The sequence below is a fragment of the Biomphalaria glabrata genome, chromosome 10 (genome assembly GCF_947242115.1).
Source record: "Biomphalaria glabrata chromosome 10, xgBioGlab47.1, whole genome shotgun sequence".
Classification (NCBI taxonomy): domain Eukaryota; kingdom Metazoa; phylum Mollusca; class Gastropoda; family Planorbidae; genus Biomphalaria; species Biomphalaria glabrata.
In genome coordinates, this window is record NC_074720.1 from 31095000 (window position 1) to 31113607 (window position 18608).

The following is an 18608-nucleotide window of genomic DNA, read 5'->3' on the forward strand; positions in this document are numbered from 1 at the left end:
AGGAATGTCAGAGAACAGAGGCGCGAAAATTATATACAGGCAAAAAAACATAGGGCAGATGACCCGAAGGTGGACCCCGAATGCGATGGATTGATGATGTGGAGGCAGATCTACAACAGCTTGGGGTTAGGGCGTGGAGACGGGGTGCCCAGGAGGGATCTGGATGGAGGGATGTGTAGAGGTAGGCCTGAGCCCTCCATGGGCTGTAGCGCCTCTGGGAATGGGATGAATGGATAGTAGATCTATACATTCCCTTAACCAGGATTCTTTTTGCTTATTGCAAACTTAAATTTTAGGAGTCGTTGCTTATATTATTAAGGAGGCGCCATTCAAAACCAATAAAAACTATTAATTCGCATTAATTAATTCGCATATTTTTTTTCTTCTTTTACTTTAAGTAAATAATAATTGCTTCATCTGCCAGGGAGACTTTCGAAACTATCGTCCAGGCTTAATTTCTAAGAAAACTATTATTTCCTATTAAGCATCTTTCTCCGTTAATATGAATACCCGGATTCAAACATGGAGACACACTGTCATTTATTATCAGGATATTTGTACTACTTGACTCTTTCAGTGCGAATTATTTTGTTCGAAATGGACAAGGGTCTGCAAGGGGAGTGGAGTTATTGTTATTTTTTATTTCAGTAGATAATTTTTTAAAATTGGTATGGTATTTTAAAAGAAAATAGGTCTCCACCAGCGCTAGAGAGTTTTTTTTATATGCCGGACATTTACATACAAAATGAAAAGACAAGACAACTGTATCGCTTTGAAAATTGACATAATATTGGTTTTAATGACTCTGATTAAAAGTATACGTCTAAGCAGCAGTGTACACACAATTTAACACGCAATAGAAGAAAAGAATAGTTTATAAAAACAAAGCTTATATAAAGGGAAAGACCGTTTACTGCCATTCATTGGACAATTACAGGGTTTAGCTCCCTTTCTGTACTATAAAACAAAATTAATTAATTAGAATTATATCATTAGCTAAATGGTTAATTTTTTGATTGATTGTTTTACTGTCATCCACTATGAATAATTATGCAAAATTTCAACTTGATCCGAGAATAGGAAATGTGAAAAAAATGTTCTAATTAGTTTACCAGATAGACTTCTTCTTCTTCTTCTTCTAGCCAACTTTATTGCTGCTGAGCTGTGAGCTCTTTTGCAGACTGTGCCAAGGAAAATGTTTGCTGTTTTCTTCAGTTGTTCAGCACTGCCATACAGGGTGTTGGTTATGTTGGGCTGTAGTGGAAGTAGGGTCTGCCTAAGGTGGATTAGGGAGGGGCATTCAAAGAGGATATGGTTTACGGTTTCAAAGGGGTGGGCGCAGTGTCTGCAGACTGACAGAAAGACAATCAGATAGACAGGCTGACAGAAAGACAATCAGATAGACAGGCTGACAGAAAGACAATCAGATAGACAGGCTGACAGAAAGACAATCAGATAGACAGGCTGACAGAAAGACAATCAGATAGACAGGCTGACAGAAAGACAATCAGATAGACAGGCTGACAGAAAGACAATCAGATAGACAGGCTGACAGAAAGACAATCAGATAGACAGGCTGACAGAAAGACAATCAGATAGACAGACTGACAGAAAGACAATCAGATAGACAGGCTGACAGAAAGACAATCAGATAGACAGGCTGACAGAAAGACAATCAGATAGACAGGCTGACAGAAAGACAATCAGATAGACAGGCTGACAGAAAGACAATCAGATAGACAGGCTGACAGAAAGACAATCAGATAGACAGGCTGACAGAAAGACAATCAGATAGACAGGCTGACAGAAAGACAATCAGATAGACAGGCTGACAGAAAGACAATCAGATAGACAGGCTGACAGAAAGACAATCAGATAGACAGACTGACAGAAAGACAATCAGATAGACAGGCTGACAGAAAGACAATCAGATAGACATGCTGACAGAAAGACAATCAGATAGACAGACTAAATTAGTAAAAATAGATTTATTTCTGAAGTTCACATAATACATTATACAAATATCAACTTATATTTATGTGATGTCATTATTGTAAGGCTAAACACGTTGAACATTTAACCAAAAAAAAAATCTCATTTGCATTGTTTAATTCACCATAAAAACAAACAAACTACAACAAAGAAGTTCATTAGTTTCCACAAATCATTATATAAAGAGGAACAATAAATATAATTCTTGGAATGAAAAAAGACAAGCCAGCAATTATGTACTCCCAATTGAATAAAGGCCAAAACTAGACCATTGTACACTAAACTCCAATGTACACTCAACTCCAATGTACACTAAACTCCAATGTACACTAAACTCCATTGTACACTAAACTCCAATGTACACTCAACTCCAATGTACACTAAACTCCAATGTACACTAAACTCCATTGTACACTAAACTCCAATGTACACTCAACTCCAATGTACACTAAATTTTCTTTCTGTAGCCCTACATTTTCATTGTTCATATTCCAAAATTATATCAAATTGTGTCCATGACATTATATTGTATGTATTAAATAGAAATATAGACAAGTATATTCAACTGTGAAAGGAAAGAATAAAGGGCATATTTTTAACGAAAATTTAATTTAAAACAAATACAAATGTATTCTAGATTTACTTGTTTCAAGACTTCAAGATTATAAAAGCAAGGCCACAAAAACAATTTTATAAGTAGAAATTTATTTAACATAGTATAATCTTAAAGATTATATTAAAATATTTCTTGAACACAAATCTTAAATAACAAAAGTCAATATGTAATCATGAAAAATTGATATTTTAGTCCAGCTCAATATCGTTGTCCAGTTCTTCATGTCCGGTAAGTTAAAAGAGTTGCAAGAGATTTAAGGGCTCGGGTGGCTCGGCCCCTTTAGGGTCCCTGCATTTTAACATTCGACATCATGACATGAGATAATATACTTAATAGATTTATACATGCAACATGGTCACTAATGTACATATCAACACGAATAGCAACATAACATGGCATTGGCTTTAGTATTTAATCTAATAAATATTCTGATACTCATTTGGGAGCCCCCCCCCCCCTCAAGTAGAGACCAGGGGGAATTTTGAATCTGGACTCCACCCCCCCCCCCCAACCCCCACCCTAGCTACGCCACTAGTAAAAAGTGTTTTTTTTTAATACAGCCTAAAAATATAAATGTTTAAAACAGTAAATGCGTTGAAATAAAAGCAAATATAAGTATAAGCTTGAAATAAAAGCAAATATAAGTATAAGCTTGAAAACAGCCGCCGTATGAAGGAAGACATTCCATTTAAGAGAACATACAAGGATGACAAATCATAGACGAAATATGTTATAACCTTATTTCAAAACAAAAAAAAATGCACCCAGCCGAATAGAGCTAAGCGGCTAAGCTATTTGACTTTGTTAGTGCTAGGATGTTGGAATCAAAAAGGTGTAATGAGTCCTCTAAGTGATTCAGTAAGACAATACCTTACTCCAGTGTGGATGGCTGACAGCATACAAAAAAGACTTGCCAAATTACTTAGAGCAAATACATGCTGCAAGAGGTACAACTGACCCATACCTACTGTGCAATCTTTTTTTAACTAGGATCGGATTTGTTTACGGTTATTAAGTTTTTTTTTTTAGTTATGACGTTGTTGTCATCTTGTGCTACGAAGAATGGGTACTCACCTACTGTAATTGTCATTATTATCATAATTATCAGGGGTAGTAGAGCTACCTGTTAATCTGTAAACATCTGTACATCACTTTACAAGATACAAATAAATAAAATGGAGCACTCTGCAGATATTTTAACACTCGCTAACTGTTGTAAAAACATACACACACGCTGACATACGAAAAAAGAAGGGCAAAAACTCCTTGACATCATAGTTGAATGTTAGAGGTCTGTTCCGGAAAGACTGGTCACTGGAATGATGGAGTTAGTTTACCCGCTGTAGTAATAGCCACTGGAACTGGTTCGACTGTAAGATGAAGCGCTTATACCGACGGTGACACCTATGATGATCGCCACTATGACGATGGTTGCGATGCCAACACCGATGCTAACGTTGACCAGAGTCTTAGCCGATTGAGAGTAGGACCTGGCGGAAGCAAGATCTCCCCTTGCCATGGCACTGCGAGCCTAGGAATACAAAAAGTATGAGCATTACCATAAGGAAAAAAATATTCTTAAAAAATCCTTCTTTAAAACAAAAATTATCAAATGGGAAGAACTGCAAAATCACTGCTATATATCTCAGTACTATAGGAATAAGCTTTAGGAAAAAAGAAAAATAGTTAATTACCACTAATTAATGGTTATTTTAGTTATTGATTCATGTACTATCACCGAATAAGAATAATCATGCTAAATTCCAACTTGATCGCGAATGGATAATAGAAATAGCTCCACCATGGGCGTAGCCAGGATTTTTTGGAGGGCGATGGGGTTTGGAGGGGATTTTTCTCCCCCCCCCCCCAAAAAAAAAAAGTATATATATATATAGTGTGTTTGTGAGTATATAATTAAACTTTATTACATTCTGACCCTTCATTCTTTCGGAAGATGTTTAATGTACCCAATAATAATAATAATAATAGTTTTTGGGAAAATTATAGACTCCCCGCCCTTGCCAGCAAGGGTGTCTGGGGGAGAGAAGCGAGCTGCAGCTCCGCCGCCAAGCACTATTTCCAGTATTGAAAGCCAACAAAATGCATATTCTGAGGTATCCACATGCATTATCCTGCAATTAAAAAGTTTTATTGTAAAACTTATCTGCTATTCTTACTGACTTAGATCCTCCCGCGCCGTTCGTCGCATTGGGCGGAAAGCTGTTTCCACAAAAATCTATCAATGGCAATGTCTGAAGCCTCTTCCCACCTGCTCTGAGAACTTCCATAAAAGTGCGGCGTCAAGTTGCACTAGGATGTCCCTGTTTGCGCTTTTCCTCGTAGTGACCTCCATGTCATCGCAACTCTTATTATGCGTAATTCATTTTGTCGGAGAACATGTCCATTAAACCTCATGCGACGCTCAATCACAACCTTACTAAGGGGTCGACTCTCACTTCGGCATAGGATTACCTTGATTTAGACTCGATCTCTATAACTGACTCCTAAAATCTGTCTGAGCATTAAGTCTTTTTCAATTTCGGCAGATGACTATTCACTGCACTTTATTAATGGAGCCCAGCCACTGGTAGAAATTTGTCATCTCTCTTGACTAGGCTCTTGGAATTAGGTGACTGTAATTTGCTTTCGATTTTATATCGAAAAGGGAAGCTTTATTGTCAAAATCTTCTGGGACATCTGGAGGAGGGGTATTTAAACTCAAAAACCCCATTGGCTTGCATACGATCAAAGAATTTTAGTGTGTAATTTACGTTTTTTTTATATTGAAGAGGCATTTTGCTTTTTTAGCATCAAAACCCTCTGAAGGGGGGTTTAAACTCAAAACCCTCTTTTCGCCGATTGATACTTTAAACGTTACAACCCAAACCAACGGTCTGTTATTGAGCGTATTAACTTATTAAACTTCTTCTTACTAAACACAGAAATCAGAAAGTAACCAGTTAAAAAGGCTCTGTTCGTGTGTGTGTGTGTGTCTGCTTTTACTTAAAGGTTACACCGACCTGGAGACAACAAAGTCCCTCACAAAGATCTTAAACTTCCTTGCACCGGCTCATTTTAGTTGTTTTTTTAAACAGGGAAGGGAATAAGTGTCCAGTTGATCTTTATTTTAAAACAAAAACACCTGCTTTTGTACATATATATATAGCCTATATAGATAGTAGACCTAGACTGGAAAACGGAAAAAAAATCCTTAATCGATAATGATCAGATCACAGACCAATATATATATATATATATATATTTTTTTTTGTTATGTACGTAACTCTTTATCAGGCTGTAAGGGAAGTCGCTCCGTATCTAGGAAAAATGATATTCTCTGTCTTAGAAAAGTAATGATCTTTAGTTTTTAAAGTTTAGAAATAATACACTACCATTTTGCCTATTTTGAATGGAATTGGATATTAATTAATCACAGTAGGACCTACTATATATTCACGTATTTCTTTTTTTTTTTTTTTTCGCTTGTGACAACAGCGATAGTTTACTATGACGTTCTTGATATTGTTTACTTTTCTAATGATCTCAAATCTTTTCCAATATTCCTCCTTTTTTTACCCTCCCGTTTTCATTTAGGTACCTTTAAATTTCGTCATATTGCTTTCCCTTCTTTTAATTTCATTGTACACGGTTGCTTTAAAAATGTAAATAAGATTTTTTTAACAAGCAATCTATACAAATTATTTTAAAAAAAAAAGATTTTCTAAAGGGGAAGAACTCAGCCCTTTAAACTATATAATTATTGTACATGTTATTTCCCTTATTCGAGAATTTTTTGTTAATATATTCATGTTTTGTTAAGTACAAAAAATAATTGTTTAAAGTATCAACTTGATCGGAGAATCGTGAGCGAGAAATCCAACAAATTTAGACATATCTGTGAATACTGAAGTATTAGTTTCCCTAGTTGCTATTAAGCAAAATAATGAATTACTAGTAACTAATCGACTAATTGGTTACTTTTTTTTATTGATTCATGTCTTGTCTATAAATAACTGTGCGGAGTTTCAGCTTGATCCGAGAATGGGTGTGGTAGAAATAACGTGTACACACTTTTACCAGACAGACAGAGTTGATATAAGCTTTGCAACAAAGAAAAATTAACTGTGTTTGAAAGAGAATCCCCAGAAATGTTAATGACTCATTGGAAGATTACACGCTACGAGTGTCTGTCAGTGCTAGTGTTACTGTGTGCTACATTACCTAACACTAGAGCAGTCATCATCTCTAGGGTTCTGATTTAATGACAGTGTCGCCCTGACCTCTTTACGGTCATCAAATTCATCCAGTCAACTTCCGGTAAGAAACCAAGTTACCACACTATCAGCCAATCGTTAAGCTCAGTGAAGTCACGTGACTACTTTAATACCCTACGTAGCAAAGGGTCGTGTATTTATATTAACATAAGTGATACTTTGATGACCTAAGCATTGCCACTTAGAACAAGACAAACAATACATTGTACAAGTTATTTCCCTTTCACAAGTTCAGTGTTACAGTTTTTTTTCCACAAAAATCTATGTGCTGATATACACATTAAAAACAAGATCCCTGTCGGATCCGCATATTCGCTGGTCGGCTGAGGATAGCATCGAGCTGGGTATGAAACCGAGACCGTAGAGATTATCAGTCCTGCGCGCTAACCGCACGACCAGGCATTGCTCTTCATCTAATGACAAACTGGTTACAAACTAATAGCCTACTATTGATAATATACCTACACATTATGGAATGACAACTACCGGATATGTACAATATGTCAGAAGAGCGATTTTAGATAATCTTTTGGTATTAAGCATTTTCATTTAAATGGAACTAGAATGAGCATGTAGATTTATCTAAATCTAATCTAAAATATATATTTGGGATAATGTAGATGTAATTTAGATAAGATTTATGTAAAAAAAAAACACTAGGTAATCAATTAATAGACTAATTGCAATATGAAATATTAAAATAGTAGATTAGTTTTAGTATTTTATAACATTGCAATATTGACATATTGACAATCTAGACTTAAGAAATAAAAATCTACACTTTAAGCCTAGAAATTAAAATTATAGATCTTGATCAAGTCTAAATCATGGCTGTCTGGTAGTGCGGTTTGCGCGCTGCACTGTCGTTTGGATTCATCGATGGTCCCAGGTTCAAACCCTGCCCGTTCCCATCCCCCGTCATCCTAAGGGAGGTTTGGACTACAACTCTGAAGGAGCATCCGAAACATGTAAAACAAAAAACATTCTAAACTAGACCAAGAAATTCTAGATCTAGATTCTATACTGATTTTAATTAGAACTTAAATCTAAATCTAGTTTTAAAAATCTAGCTCCAGTGTAAGAAAAACAAATCTAGATCTAGTGTAAAAAATCTAGCTCTAGTGTAAAAAAAAATCTAGATCTAGCGTAAAAAAATCTAGATTAGATCTAAATCTAGCTATTACGTCTTTTTAAAATGCGAGTCACATTACGAAGTTTAATAAACATTACTATACCGAGTTGTTTTAGCATTTAAAGAATTTATTCCATATGACGTCAAAGGAAAAAATCCACTACGTCACACGGCCTAGTTAGACTAAAAAATATCATCTATACGAACAGCTTGTCGAGTGTTCATAGACATTGGTGCACCGAGTGAGATCTTTTAGCATTTCATTTAAAGAATTAACTCCATATGAAGAAAAGAAAAAAAAATTCCGTTACGTCACACGTCCTAGTTAGACTAAAAAATGTCATCTATACGAGCAGCTTCTCGAAGGATAATAGACATTGGTGCACCGAGTTTGTTCTTTTAGCATTTCATTTGACAGGCTAGTTAGACTTTATATATATATATATATATATATATATATATATAAAGTATTAAAGGCGCTTTTTTTTGTATTGTCTGTCAGTCTGTCTGTCCGTTAGGTTAATAGCGAGAAAAAAAAAAAGACTAAAAGCTATTGAAAATCTGATTAAAATTTAATTTCCCTTCCGAAACATCGCATTAGTTTTAAGTTTCTATAATAGATTGTTCCGGATGTTGATATATTCATAGTGAGAAAAAATAGGAATTCCAGATTAATCAAATTCCGTTAATTAAATTTGTGGGATGGACTGTTATGAAAATTAGATGTACCATAGCCTTATGGAGATTTTTTCAAACCATACTTTGGTGTTAGGAAGTTGTTTTCCTTAAAAATCGGAGCATAATATTAACGATAATTAGATTTTCTAACGTTTTAGCTAGAAAGTTAAATGTAGTGTAAGAGAGAAGTGCGATTTTACATAAATAGAGTTAAACTATTTTTCATAAAAAATCCGGAACAACCAATTTTCGTAAATGAGAAAATTATTTGTTTTATTTATTAGAAGAGGGATTTCAAACATTTATTAGCGTTTTTAGATTTTTCATATAAAATTCGGATCATTTTTGGCGACGAATTGTAAGAAAAATTAAGGTAATGTAGGTCGATTTCTTTTTCGAAACAAAATCCGTAACATTCTTTACCGATTAAACAACTTTTATTATGTTTCGGCTAGAAATTTAACTGTAAAATAAGTCTAATAAGTCTAAAAATTGATTTTCAATAACCGTTTCTAGTAAATTACTGTATTATTTTAAAATCCTGAATAACCTATTGTCGATATTTAAAAAAAAAATAATTATTTGACATAAATTTGTTTGAAGTTAAAAATTGGGAACAATTGATATTGATAAATAAACTATAGTGACGTAGTGTCAAAGAATATAAGTGTAATATTAGTCAATTATGCGATTTCAAACAATCATTTGACACAATTTATTTTTTATAAAACAATATCCGGAACAACTTTATAGTTAATGAAATATAAATCAGTATAGATATTTTTATTTAGCATTTATATGCTATTTACATTAAAAAACCGGAACAATATATTAAAGATCATGTGTTTCTTGCAACGTTTAAGCATGGAAATAAAATCTATTATAAGTTAGAAGAGCAAACAAATATTCATTGGCATTGATTTGTTTTTCACAAAACATCCGGAACAATCTATTATAGGTACTTAAAACTATTGCAATATTTCTGAATGAAAAATTAAAGGTTAAATCAGATTTACAATAGCCTCTAGTGTTATCTGTTAATCTAATCGTGACGGACAGACCGACCAACAGACAAAACGCACGAAAATAATCTTCTTATATTCGGATGGGGACACTAAAAAAAAAAATAAAAGCTGATTTTTAATCTAATCGTGACGACAGACGACCAACAGACAAAACGCACGAAAATAATCTTCTTATATTCGGATGGGGGAACTATAAAAAAATAAAAAAATCTGATTTTTTAAAATAGTTTAAGGAATTGGTTTACAGTTTGGTCATGTTGCGACGTTACGCTACAGCACGAAAGTCGCTGCGAATTAAGTCCATTTTAAAAAATGTGCGTGATATTTACATACAAAGTGCATTATTAGCCTTTATAAAGAAACAGAAATGTTTCCTTTTAATTTTAGCAGCTAGTTGACCAGAAAAAAAACCTCCAACTATTATTTATATTTGTTGTAAACATTTCCTGTACATTTTTAAAAAATATTTGACATAGTGACAATGAAAATACACAAGTTTCGTTCATCTTTGTTAGCATATTGTAACATTGCCTCCCTTACATTTACGTAATTGTTTTAGAATTGGTGTATTTTTATGAAAAAGTCGCTTGCATAATTAATTTTATAAATTAAACGGTTTGCTTTTAGAAAACCAAAAGTAGCCGCTGCACCTAAACTTTTTAAGCCGCATTTAATGATGAAATAATATTTTTCATATCTCTTCTAGTTTTCGAGATCTGAGTTTGACAGACGGACATTTTGCACAAACCTAATAGCGGCTTTTTCCCCTTACGGGGGCCGCTAAAAAACACAGAAAAAAACTCAAAAGAATAAAATGCACTTTTCTGCAACACATTTGTGCCACTCTTCTATAACAATAGAAGCAAACGATCAGCCCAACCAGCTGAAGACCTTACGATTTATTCTAGATCCCCCCCTTACTCTACCAGCTGAAGACCTTACGATTTATTCTAGATCCCCCCCCTTACTCTACCAGCTGAAGACCTTACGATTTATTCTAGATCCCCCCCTTACTCTACCAGATGAGGACCTTACGATTTATTCTAGATCCCCCCCCCCCTTACTCTACCAGATGAGGACCTTACGATTTATTCTAGATCCCCCCCCCCTTACTCTACCAGCTGAAGACCTTACGATTTATTCTAGATCCCCCCCTTACTCTACCAGCTGAGGACCTTACGATTTATTCTAGATCCCCCCCTTACTCTACCAGCTGAAGACCTTACGATTTATTCTAGATCCCCCCCCTTACTCTACCAGCTGAAGACCTTACGATTTATTCTAGATCCCCCCCTTACTCTACCAGCTGAAGACCTTACGATTTATTCTAGATCCCCCCCTTACTCTACCAGCTGAAGACCTTACGATTTATTCTAGATCCCCCTTACTCTACCAGCTGAAGACCTTACGATTTATTCTAGATCCCCCCTTACTCTACCAGCTGAGGACCTTACGATTTATTCTAGATCCCCCCCCCTTACTCTACCAGCTGAGGACCTTACGATTTATTCTAGATCCCCCCTTACTCTACCAGCTGAAGACCTTACGATTTATTCTAGATCCCCCCCTTACTCTACCAGCTGAAGACCTTACGATTTATTCTAGATCCCCCCCCTTACTCTACCAGCTGAAGACCTTACGATTTATTCTAGATCCCCCCCTTACTCTACCAGATGAGGACCTTACGATTTATTCTAGATCCCCCCCCCTTACTCTACCAGATGAGGACCTTACGATTTATTCTAGATCCCCCCCCCTTACTCTACCAGCTGAAGACCTTACGATTTATTCTAGATCCCCCCCTTACTCTACCAGCTGAGGACCTTACGATTTATTCTAGATCCCCCCCTTACTCTACCAGCTGAAGACCTTACGATTTATTCTAGATCCCCCCCCCCCTTACTCTACCAGCTGAAGACCTTACGATTTATTCTAGATCCCCCCCTTACTCTACCAGCTGAAGACCTTACGATTTATTCTAGATCCCCCCCCTTACTCTACCAGCTGAAGACCTTACGATTTATTCTAGATCCCCCCTTACTCTACCAGCTGAAGACCTTACGATTTATTCTAGATCCCCCCTTACTCTACCAGCTGAGGACCTTACGATTTATTCTAGATCCCCCCTTACTCTACCAGCTGAGGACCTTACGATTTATTCTAGATCCCCCCTTACTCTACCAGCTGAAGACCTTACGATTTATTCTAGATCCCCCCCCTTACTCTACCAGCTGAGGACCTTACGATTTATTCTAGATCCCCCCTTACTCTACCAGCTGAAGACCTTACGATTTATTCTAGATCCCCCCCCTTACTCTACCAGCTGAAGACCTTACGATTTATTCTAGATTCCCCCCCCCCCTTTACTCTACCAGCAGAAGACCTTACGATTTATTCTAGATTCCCCCCCCCCCCCTTACTCTACCAGCAGAAGACCTTACGATTTATTCTAGATCCCCCCTTACTCTACCAGCTGAAGACCTTACGATTTATTCTAGATCCCCCCTTACTCTACCAGCCGAAGACCTTACGATTTATTCTAGATCCCCCCTTACTCTACCAGCTGTAAAGGAATGAAGCTCTGTGTAAACGAGTATTGTTCTGGTCACGGGAAAGGTCAACTACTGACCGGGTCAATTCCCATTAAACAAGTTTTTTTTTTAAAATCATGTCTTTATAATGTAAACATATTTTAAAAGTTTTGATAAAAAGATCTACTTTTTTTCCCTTACAAGCCTGGTATAAGAACTATGATTAAATAAAGTTGCCCATTCAGACCTGCTGGTCCATCGGGTATTGGTTAAACGATACAAAGCTGGCCAACGTTTAGATGAAGACTTACCTCACTGGCTTTTATAATGGCCACTATTCCTGTTGGCCAGAAACAACATAGAGTTACCAAGATGGCCGCTGTCATGTGATCTTGGTATGAGGCGACGACCGTGGCTCCTGATGTAGGCTGCTGTGTTATCTGGAGAGTGTAAGTGGAAGAAGGTGAATACATCTTCTCTATGCAATCGAGTGCGCTGAAACACAATTCATGCTTAATGTCTGTTTCTCTCTGTAGCCCAACCATTCTCACTTTTTTTTTCAAGGGTCTCACTCTCTCTCTCCCTCCATTAGTCTCTATTTCCCTCAACTTCTTTCTTTCTCCCTCTCTCATCCCTTCTCTTTCTCTCTCTCCTCCTTCTAGTCATCTTCCTCCTTCTTTCTCTCCTTTTTAAACCTCCCTCCCTCACTATCCCCCGACGCTCTCTACTTCTCTCTCTCAATCCATTTCCCTGTCCCCTTTCTTTCTCTTTCTCTCTCCCCTCTCTCCTTACCCTTAGGGGTTCTTTCTCTGGACTCATGTCGTTTTGTATCAGTTCAAGCTAAATATAAATGTTATTAGGATTATATATATAGTTCGTCCATCTTGGTTCGATGATGACCACTTTTGTCATCCAGGGGGCTGAGGGCTTTGCACTGGGGTTTTTGTGCCTCCTCAAGAGGTTGGTGAGACCTATGTGAGCCCGAAATGTTCGGCTGCACACTGTGCAGGTTATTCCAGCTGGAGCTAGAGTCATTTGCCTTGCTTTTCTTCTCTGGCGCTTTTCTTCTGCCAGCGCTGTTCGCTTTTCCTCTGCAATTTGTGTGCCAGTTTTCATAACGCGACGCCATGATGCTCTGTCATGTGCTTCTTTCTCCCAGGTAGCTGGGTTTATGCTGAACGCCTTTAGAGAAGCTTTGAGGGTGTCCCTGAAGCGTTTTCTTTGTCCTCCTAGTGCGTGCTTTCCTTCCCTTAATTAGCCATACAGGAGTCATTTAGGGATGCGGCGGTCTTTCATTCTACAGACGTGTCCTGCCCATCGCAGTTGGGACTGCATCAGGATTGTGTGGATGCTTTGCAGACCCGCTCCTTAAAGGACTTCAGCATCTGTTATTTTTTTCTTGCTATTTGACATTCAGTATTTTTCTTAGACATGTCATGTGGAAGTGGTTCAGTTTCTTTGCATGTTTTCTGTACACTGTCCACGTTTCTGAGGCTTAGAACAATGTAGGGAGGATGACAGCTCGATAGATCCATAGAGAAGGACTCTGGAACATTATGTCAAAGTATGAATGTCCACAAAAATTCATATCCATGGTGAGACTATTTCATAATGGCATGAAGGCTCGTGTCCAAGAAAGTGGAGAACCATCATAACCCGTCGATATCAAACGGGGTAAAACAAGGCTGTGTCCTAGCACCTACACTGTTGAGTATCATTTTCTCTGCTATGCTGAAAGATGCATTCACAAATAGAGAAATCAATGGGATAAATATAACAAATAGATTTGATTTTTGGCCAATTCAACCCGAGGCGGCTCAAAGCAAAGTAAAAAAATAAAATCATCAGTAATCAGGGACGGAAACGGACAGATCGATAATGAAATCGACCTGGGTATCCTCAAGGCCAGCGCATCCTATGGCAGACTGTCTAATATATATATATATATATATATACTAGCCGGATATTACCCGCGGCCTGCGGGTCTTGGTTTCGGTATTACTAATCTAGTGGATTTAATTAAGATCTATGTTTAAACTAGGCTAATGTTCAAGTTTTTTTCTGTAGCCACGAAAATTGAAGTAGATTGCATACATTTATATCCAATCTAAAATACTGTGGAAACGGGTTTACCCGATTTGTTCAAAAGTTTCGTATTTTAATAGAGATATAATTAGGTACTCTTTTGTTTAATGGTCCTCCGGTTGTGTTAAGGACATTAAACCTACACTACGGTCTCCGCCACGATCTAAGGAACATTAATGCCAAGTTTTATCATGATTGCTCAAAAGGTTTTTATTTCTATTCGGGACATACATACAGATACGCCTTACTTTCTGCTTTATATTATAGATAGTTTTATTATATCTAAACTCTAAACAAGTCCGAACTATACAACGTATAAATACTTTGACCCCCAAACTTCGTAAACAATCAAACTGAACATTAGTGAATTGTAAATGAATCATTTTAAAATCGTGAGCCCAGAGGTCTAAGGTGGGACAAGAAGAAAACAAGGAAGTGTTAGATTGACATCAGGTGAAGGAAAGCTATTGGTGTAAACCGTCTATTTACTCCCTCTTAAAGCTTCATGGTCTAATCTTGCAGCTGGTCCTCAGTAGTGCCCGACGTGTGCCAATGATTCATCACCAAAATCTCCTTCTGGCGTCTCTTAGCCTGTTGGGGGCATTACACTTGATCTCTCTCTCTCTCTCTCTCTCTCTCTCCGTCATCGCCTCTCTCCATTCTTCTCTTTTTACCAAGCTAATATAAAGTCACTCCTTCTCTCTGTCTATCTGTAAAAAAAATTGCCAGGCCTATCCATTCCTTCACGTCTTCCCATCACCTGTGTTGTCTGCCTATTCTTTTTTTTTTCCTGGTACTGTTCCAAAGACACATATTGAAGAAATAGAATTGTATTCAGCACAAAGTCGAAGTAGTGTGTAAGACTCACAGCTGGTCTAATCTTATATAAGATTTAATCCTTACATTCGATCACATTAATGCGCCAGGTTTTTAAAGGATCGATAGGTGCTAATCAATAAAGATGTGTCATTTTATTGCTGACATACTCGTGCACACGCAATTTTCAAGGCCAATACGTCAATGAAAAATAAAGCAACACACCAGACGAGAGACATTCAAATAAATGCACCGAATGTGACGTCGCGAGACATTCAAACACACAGGACATGACGTCGTAAGACATACACAATACGTTAGACCATGGGCGTAGCCAGGATTTTTTTTCGGGGGGGGGGGTTTGGGGGGTGGATTTTTTCTCCCCCCCCCGTCCCCCCCACGAAATTTATTTTGATATGTATTTATGTGTGTGTGTGTGTACATAATCTTTATTGCATTCTGACCATTCATTCTCTCGGAAGACGTTTATTGTGCCCTAGAATAGGTTCTTCCATGAGTTAGTGGAAAAATTGTAGATTCCCCGCCAATACTAGCAAGGGGGTCTGGGGGAGCGCTAGGAGCTCCCCCAGCTCGGGGCGAAGCCCCGCCGCCAAGCACTATTTCTGGTATTGAAAGCCAACAAAATGCATATTCTGAGGTATCTACAGTGCATTTTCCTGCTATTAAAAAGTTTTATTTCAAAAACCTATTGTGCTATTCTTACTGACTTAGACCCTCCCGCCCCGTTCGGAGCATTTGACGTCAAACTGTTTCCATAAAAATCTGTCACTGGTAATGTCTGAAGCCTCTTCCCACCTGCCAAGAGGACCTCAATGAATGAGTGGCGTCAAGTTGTACTAGGATATCATTGCAACTCTTCTTATGCGTAATTCATTTTGTCGGAGAACATGTCCCGCAAACCTCATGCGTCGCTCTCTCACAATCTTACTAAAGGGTCGACTCCCAGTTTGGCATAGGATTTCCTTGATTTAGACCCGATCTCTATAACTGACTCCTAAAATCTGTCTTAGCCATCTTTGTTGAGCCACATTTAGTGTTTTTCAATTTCGGCAGATGACTATTCACTGAAGTTTATTAAGGGAGCCCTGCCACTGGTAAAAATGTGTAACCTCTCTTGAATACGCTCTTGGAATTGAGTGACTGTAGTTTGCTTTAGATTTTATATCGAAAAGAGAAGTTTTATCGTCAAAATCATATGTTTGGGGTTTTCCACCTCAAAATGCTCTGTAAGGGGGATCTTAAACTCAAAACCATCTGGAGGGGTTTTAAACTTTTAAAAAACACCATCTGTAAAAGAGGGGTTTAGTTTAAACTCAAAACCCCCGATTGGATTGGCTACGCTCAAATAATTTTAGTGTGTAATTTGCTTTTTTTTTTTAGATTGAAGATGTATTTTTTAGCATCAAATCCATCTGAATGGGGGTTTAAGCTCAAAACCCCTTTTGGCAACGCTCATAACATTTTGAGTGCGTACTTTGCTTTTTTTCTTCAACTGAAGATGTATTTTTTATCGTCAAACCCCTCTGGCGGGGGGTTGAAACTCAAAACCCCTTTGGCTACGCTTATAGATTTTAGAGTGAGTAATTTGCTTTTATTTATATTGAAGAGGTACTTTTTAGCTTCAAACTCCACTGGAGGGGAGTTTAAACTCAAAACCCCTTTGACTACACTCATAACATTTTGAGTGTATAATTTGCTTTTGTTTTTATTATTAAAGAGGTATTTTTTACCTTCAAACCCCGCTGAAGTGGGGTTTAAACACAAAACTAAGTCAAAACCCATTTAGCTACGCTCATAACTTTTTGAGTGCGCAATTAGCTTTTTTTTTTATATTGAAGAGGGGGTTTATCGTAAATTTTGGAGGGGGGTTTAATATCAAAATCTGACTTAACTGTGCTCTTGGAATTAGGGGATTTTCGTTTTCATTTTTTTTTTGTTTTGTTTTATAGAAGAGGGGGAGTTAACTACACAAACCCCAAGTAGGGGGTTTAAAACTCAAAACCCCTGGTAGGGGGGTTTAAACTCAAAACCCCTGGTAGGGGGTTTTAAACTCAAAACCCCATTGGTTGTGCTGGGGCTAGTGATGGTTTAGTATTAAAATCTCACCTAAAATAAACAAAATCAAAGCAAAAAATCATTCACTAAATTCCGATCCCCGGGGGGGGGGGGGATTTCATTTCGGGGGGGGGGGGGGTGAACCCCAACCCCCTGGCTACGCCCATGCGTTAGACATTGAAACACACCAGATATAAGACATGCAAGCATAAATGTTGTCAGACATTCAAATAAACCAGATTTGAGGCATTCAAACACACTGAATGTCAGACATTCAACACACCAATTGCAAGTATTCTAAAAATGTGACACCTTTTTTGAGTTTTTAAAATTTATTTTTTAATAACCTAACAATACCCTCTTTTTTTATATTACACGACCCGGGCACAGTATACAAAACCATAAATCTTCATGGTGATTCTACTAGACCTCCTTTGCTTCAAATAGTACAAATTGGTTGTACCGGGTTTTCAAAGGGAAAATTATCACCATAACAGACTGAACATATTGGTTTTTCTTAATTAAGGCTTGTATTTATCGTATGCCTCAACGCATCTTCTCTTGGAAGATTTGAACACAAGATTTGGTCACATGGCCAAACAACAGAGTGACATTTCAGGAAACAATATCTTGCTAATACCTTGGATTGGTTTGAAGCAAAGCTCAACTGAACTAATGAGCTAATAAACCATTGCACTAGCGAACTAATTAAATTATCAACTAATGAACTACTTACGACTATATTGTTACTTGTCTGATTGCTTTGCTGCCCATAATATCCAGGGTAACCGCCAGCTGGTGGATAGCCGGCTTGTGGAGGTGGATAGCCGGCCTGTGGAGGTGGATAGCCGGCCTGTGGAGGTGGATAGCCGGCCTGTGGAGGTGGATATCCGGCCTGTTGTGGAGGATATCCAACTTGGGCTTGTGGGTAGCCCCCTTGGGCTGGTGGGTATCCTTGCTGAGGATATCCCTGTTCATCGGGAGTAGCTTGATCGTATGATGGTGGAACTGTGATTTAAACATGATAGGTATTAATAATATCCAAAATGAATATGAGATAAAGGCCCTATATTAGCTCTTAAACTGTTTTGTTTTAGGGGGGGGGGATGGGAAACATTGGGGTTCAGAAGAGGAGTGTACTGCCCCTTGACCTTTTAGGGGACACAAATTTCATTCCTATCCTCCCGCCTTTTTTCCCTGAATAGTAGGAAACTAATTAAGATCCGAATTCAATAGTAATGATATTACTCGTCATAGGTTTTAATGAACTGAATAGAAAATAGGCCAATGAGACTTCACGTGATGGATGAAGTGGATTTTGTGAGTCCAAACTTTAACGTCAATTGGAGATGTGAGGGATAATTAAAGAAAGAAAATAATTAC

The 18608-nt window shown here is 37.5% G+C and overlaps 1 protein-coding gene across 1 annotated transcript; it reads right to left on the reverse strand.

Annotated features, from left to right (window-relative positions):
* Nucleotides 1–1975: 1975 nt before the first annotated feature.
* LOC106053623 (proline-rich transmembrane protein 1-like) lies at nt 1976–18240 on the reverse strand (the record flags this gene model as incomplete). Its single annotated transcript, XM_013209205.2, has 3 exons — nt 1976–4139; nt 12560–12688; nt 17962–18240. Coding segments are annotated over 3 exons (606 nt in total), but the record flags the coding sequence as incomplete, so codon positions are not given.
* Nucleotides 18241–18608: the final 368 nt, after the last annotated feature.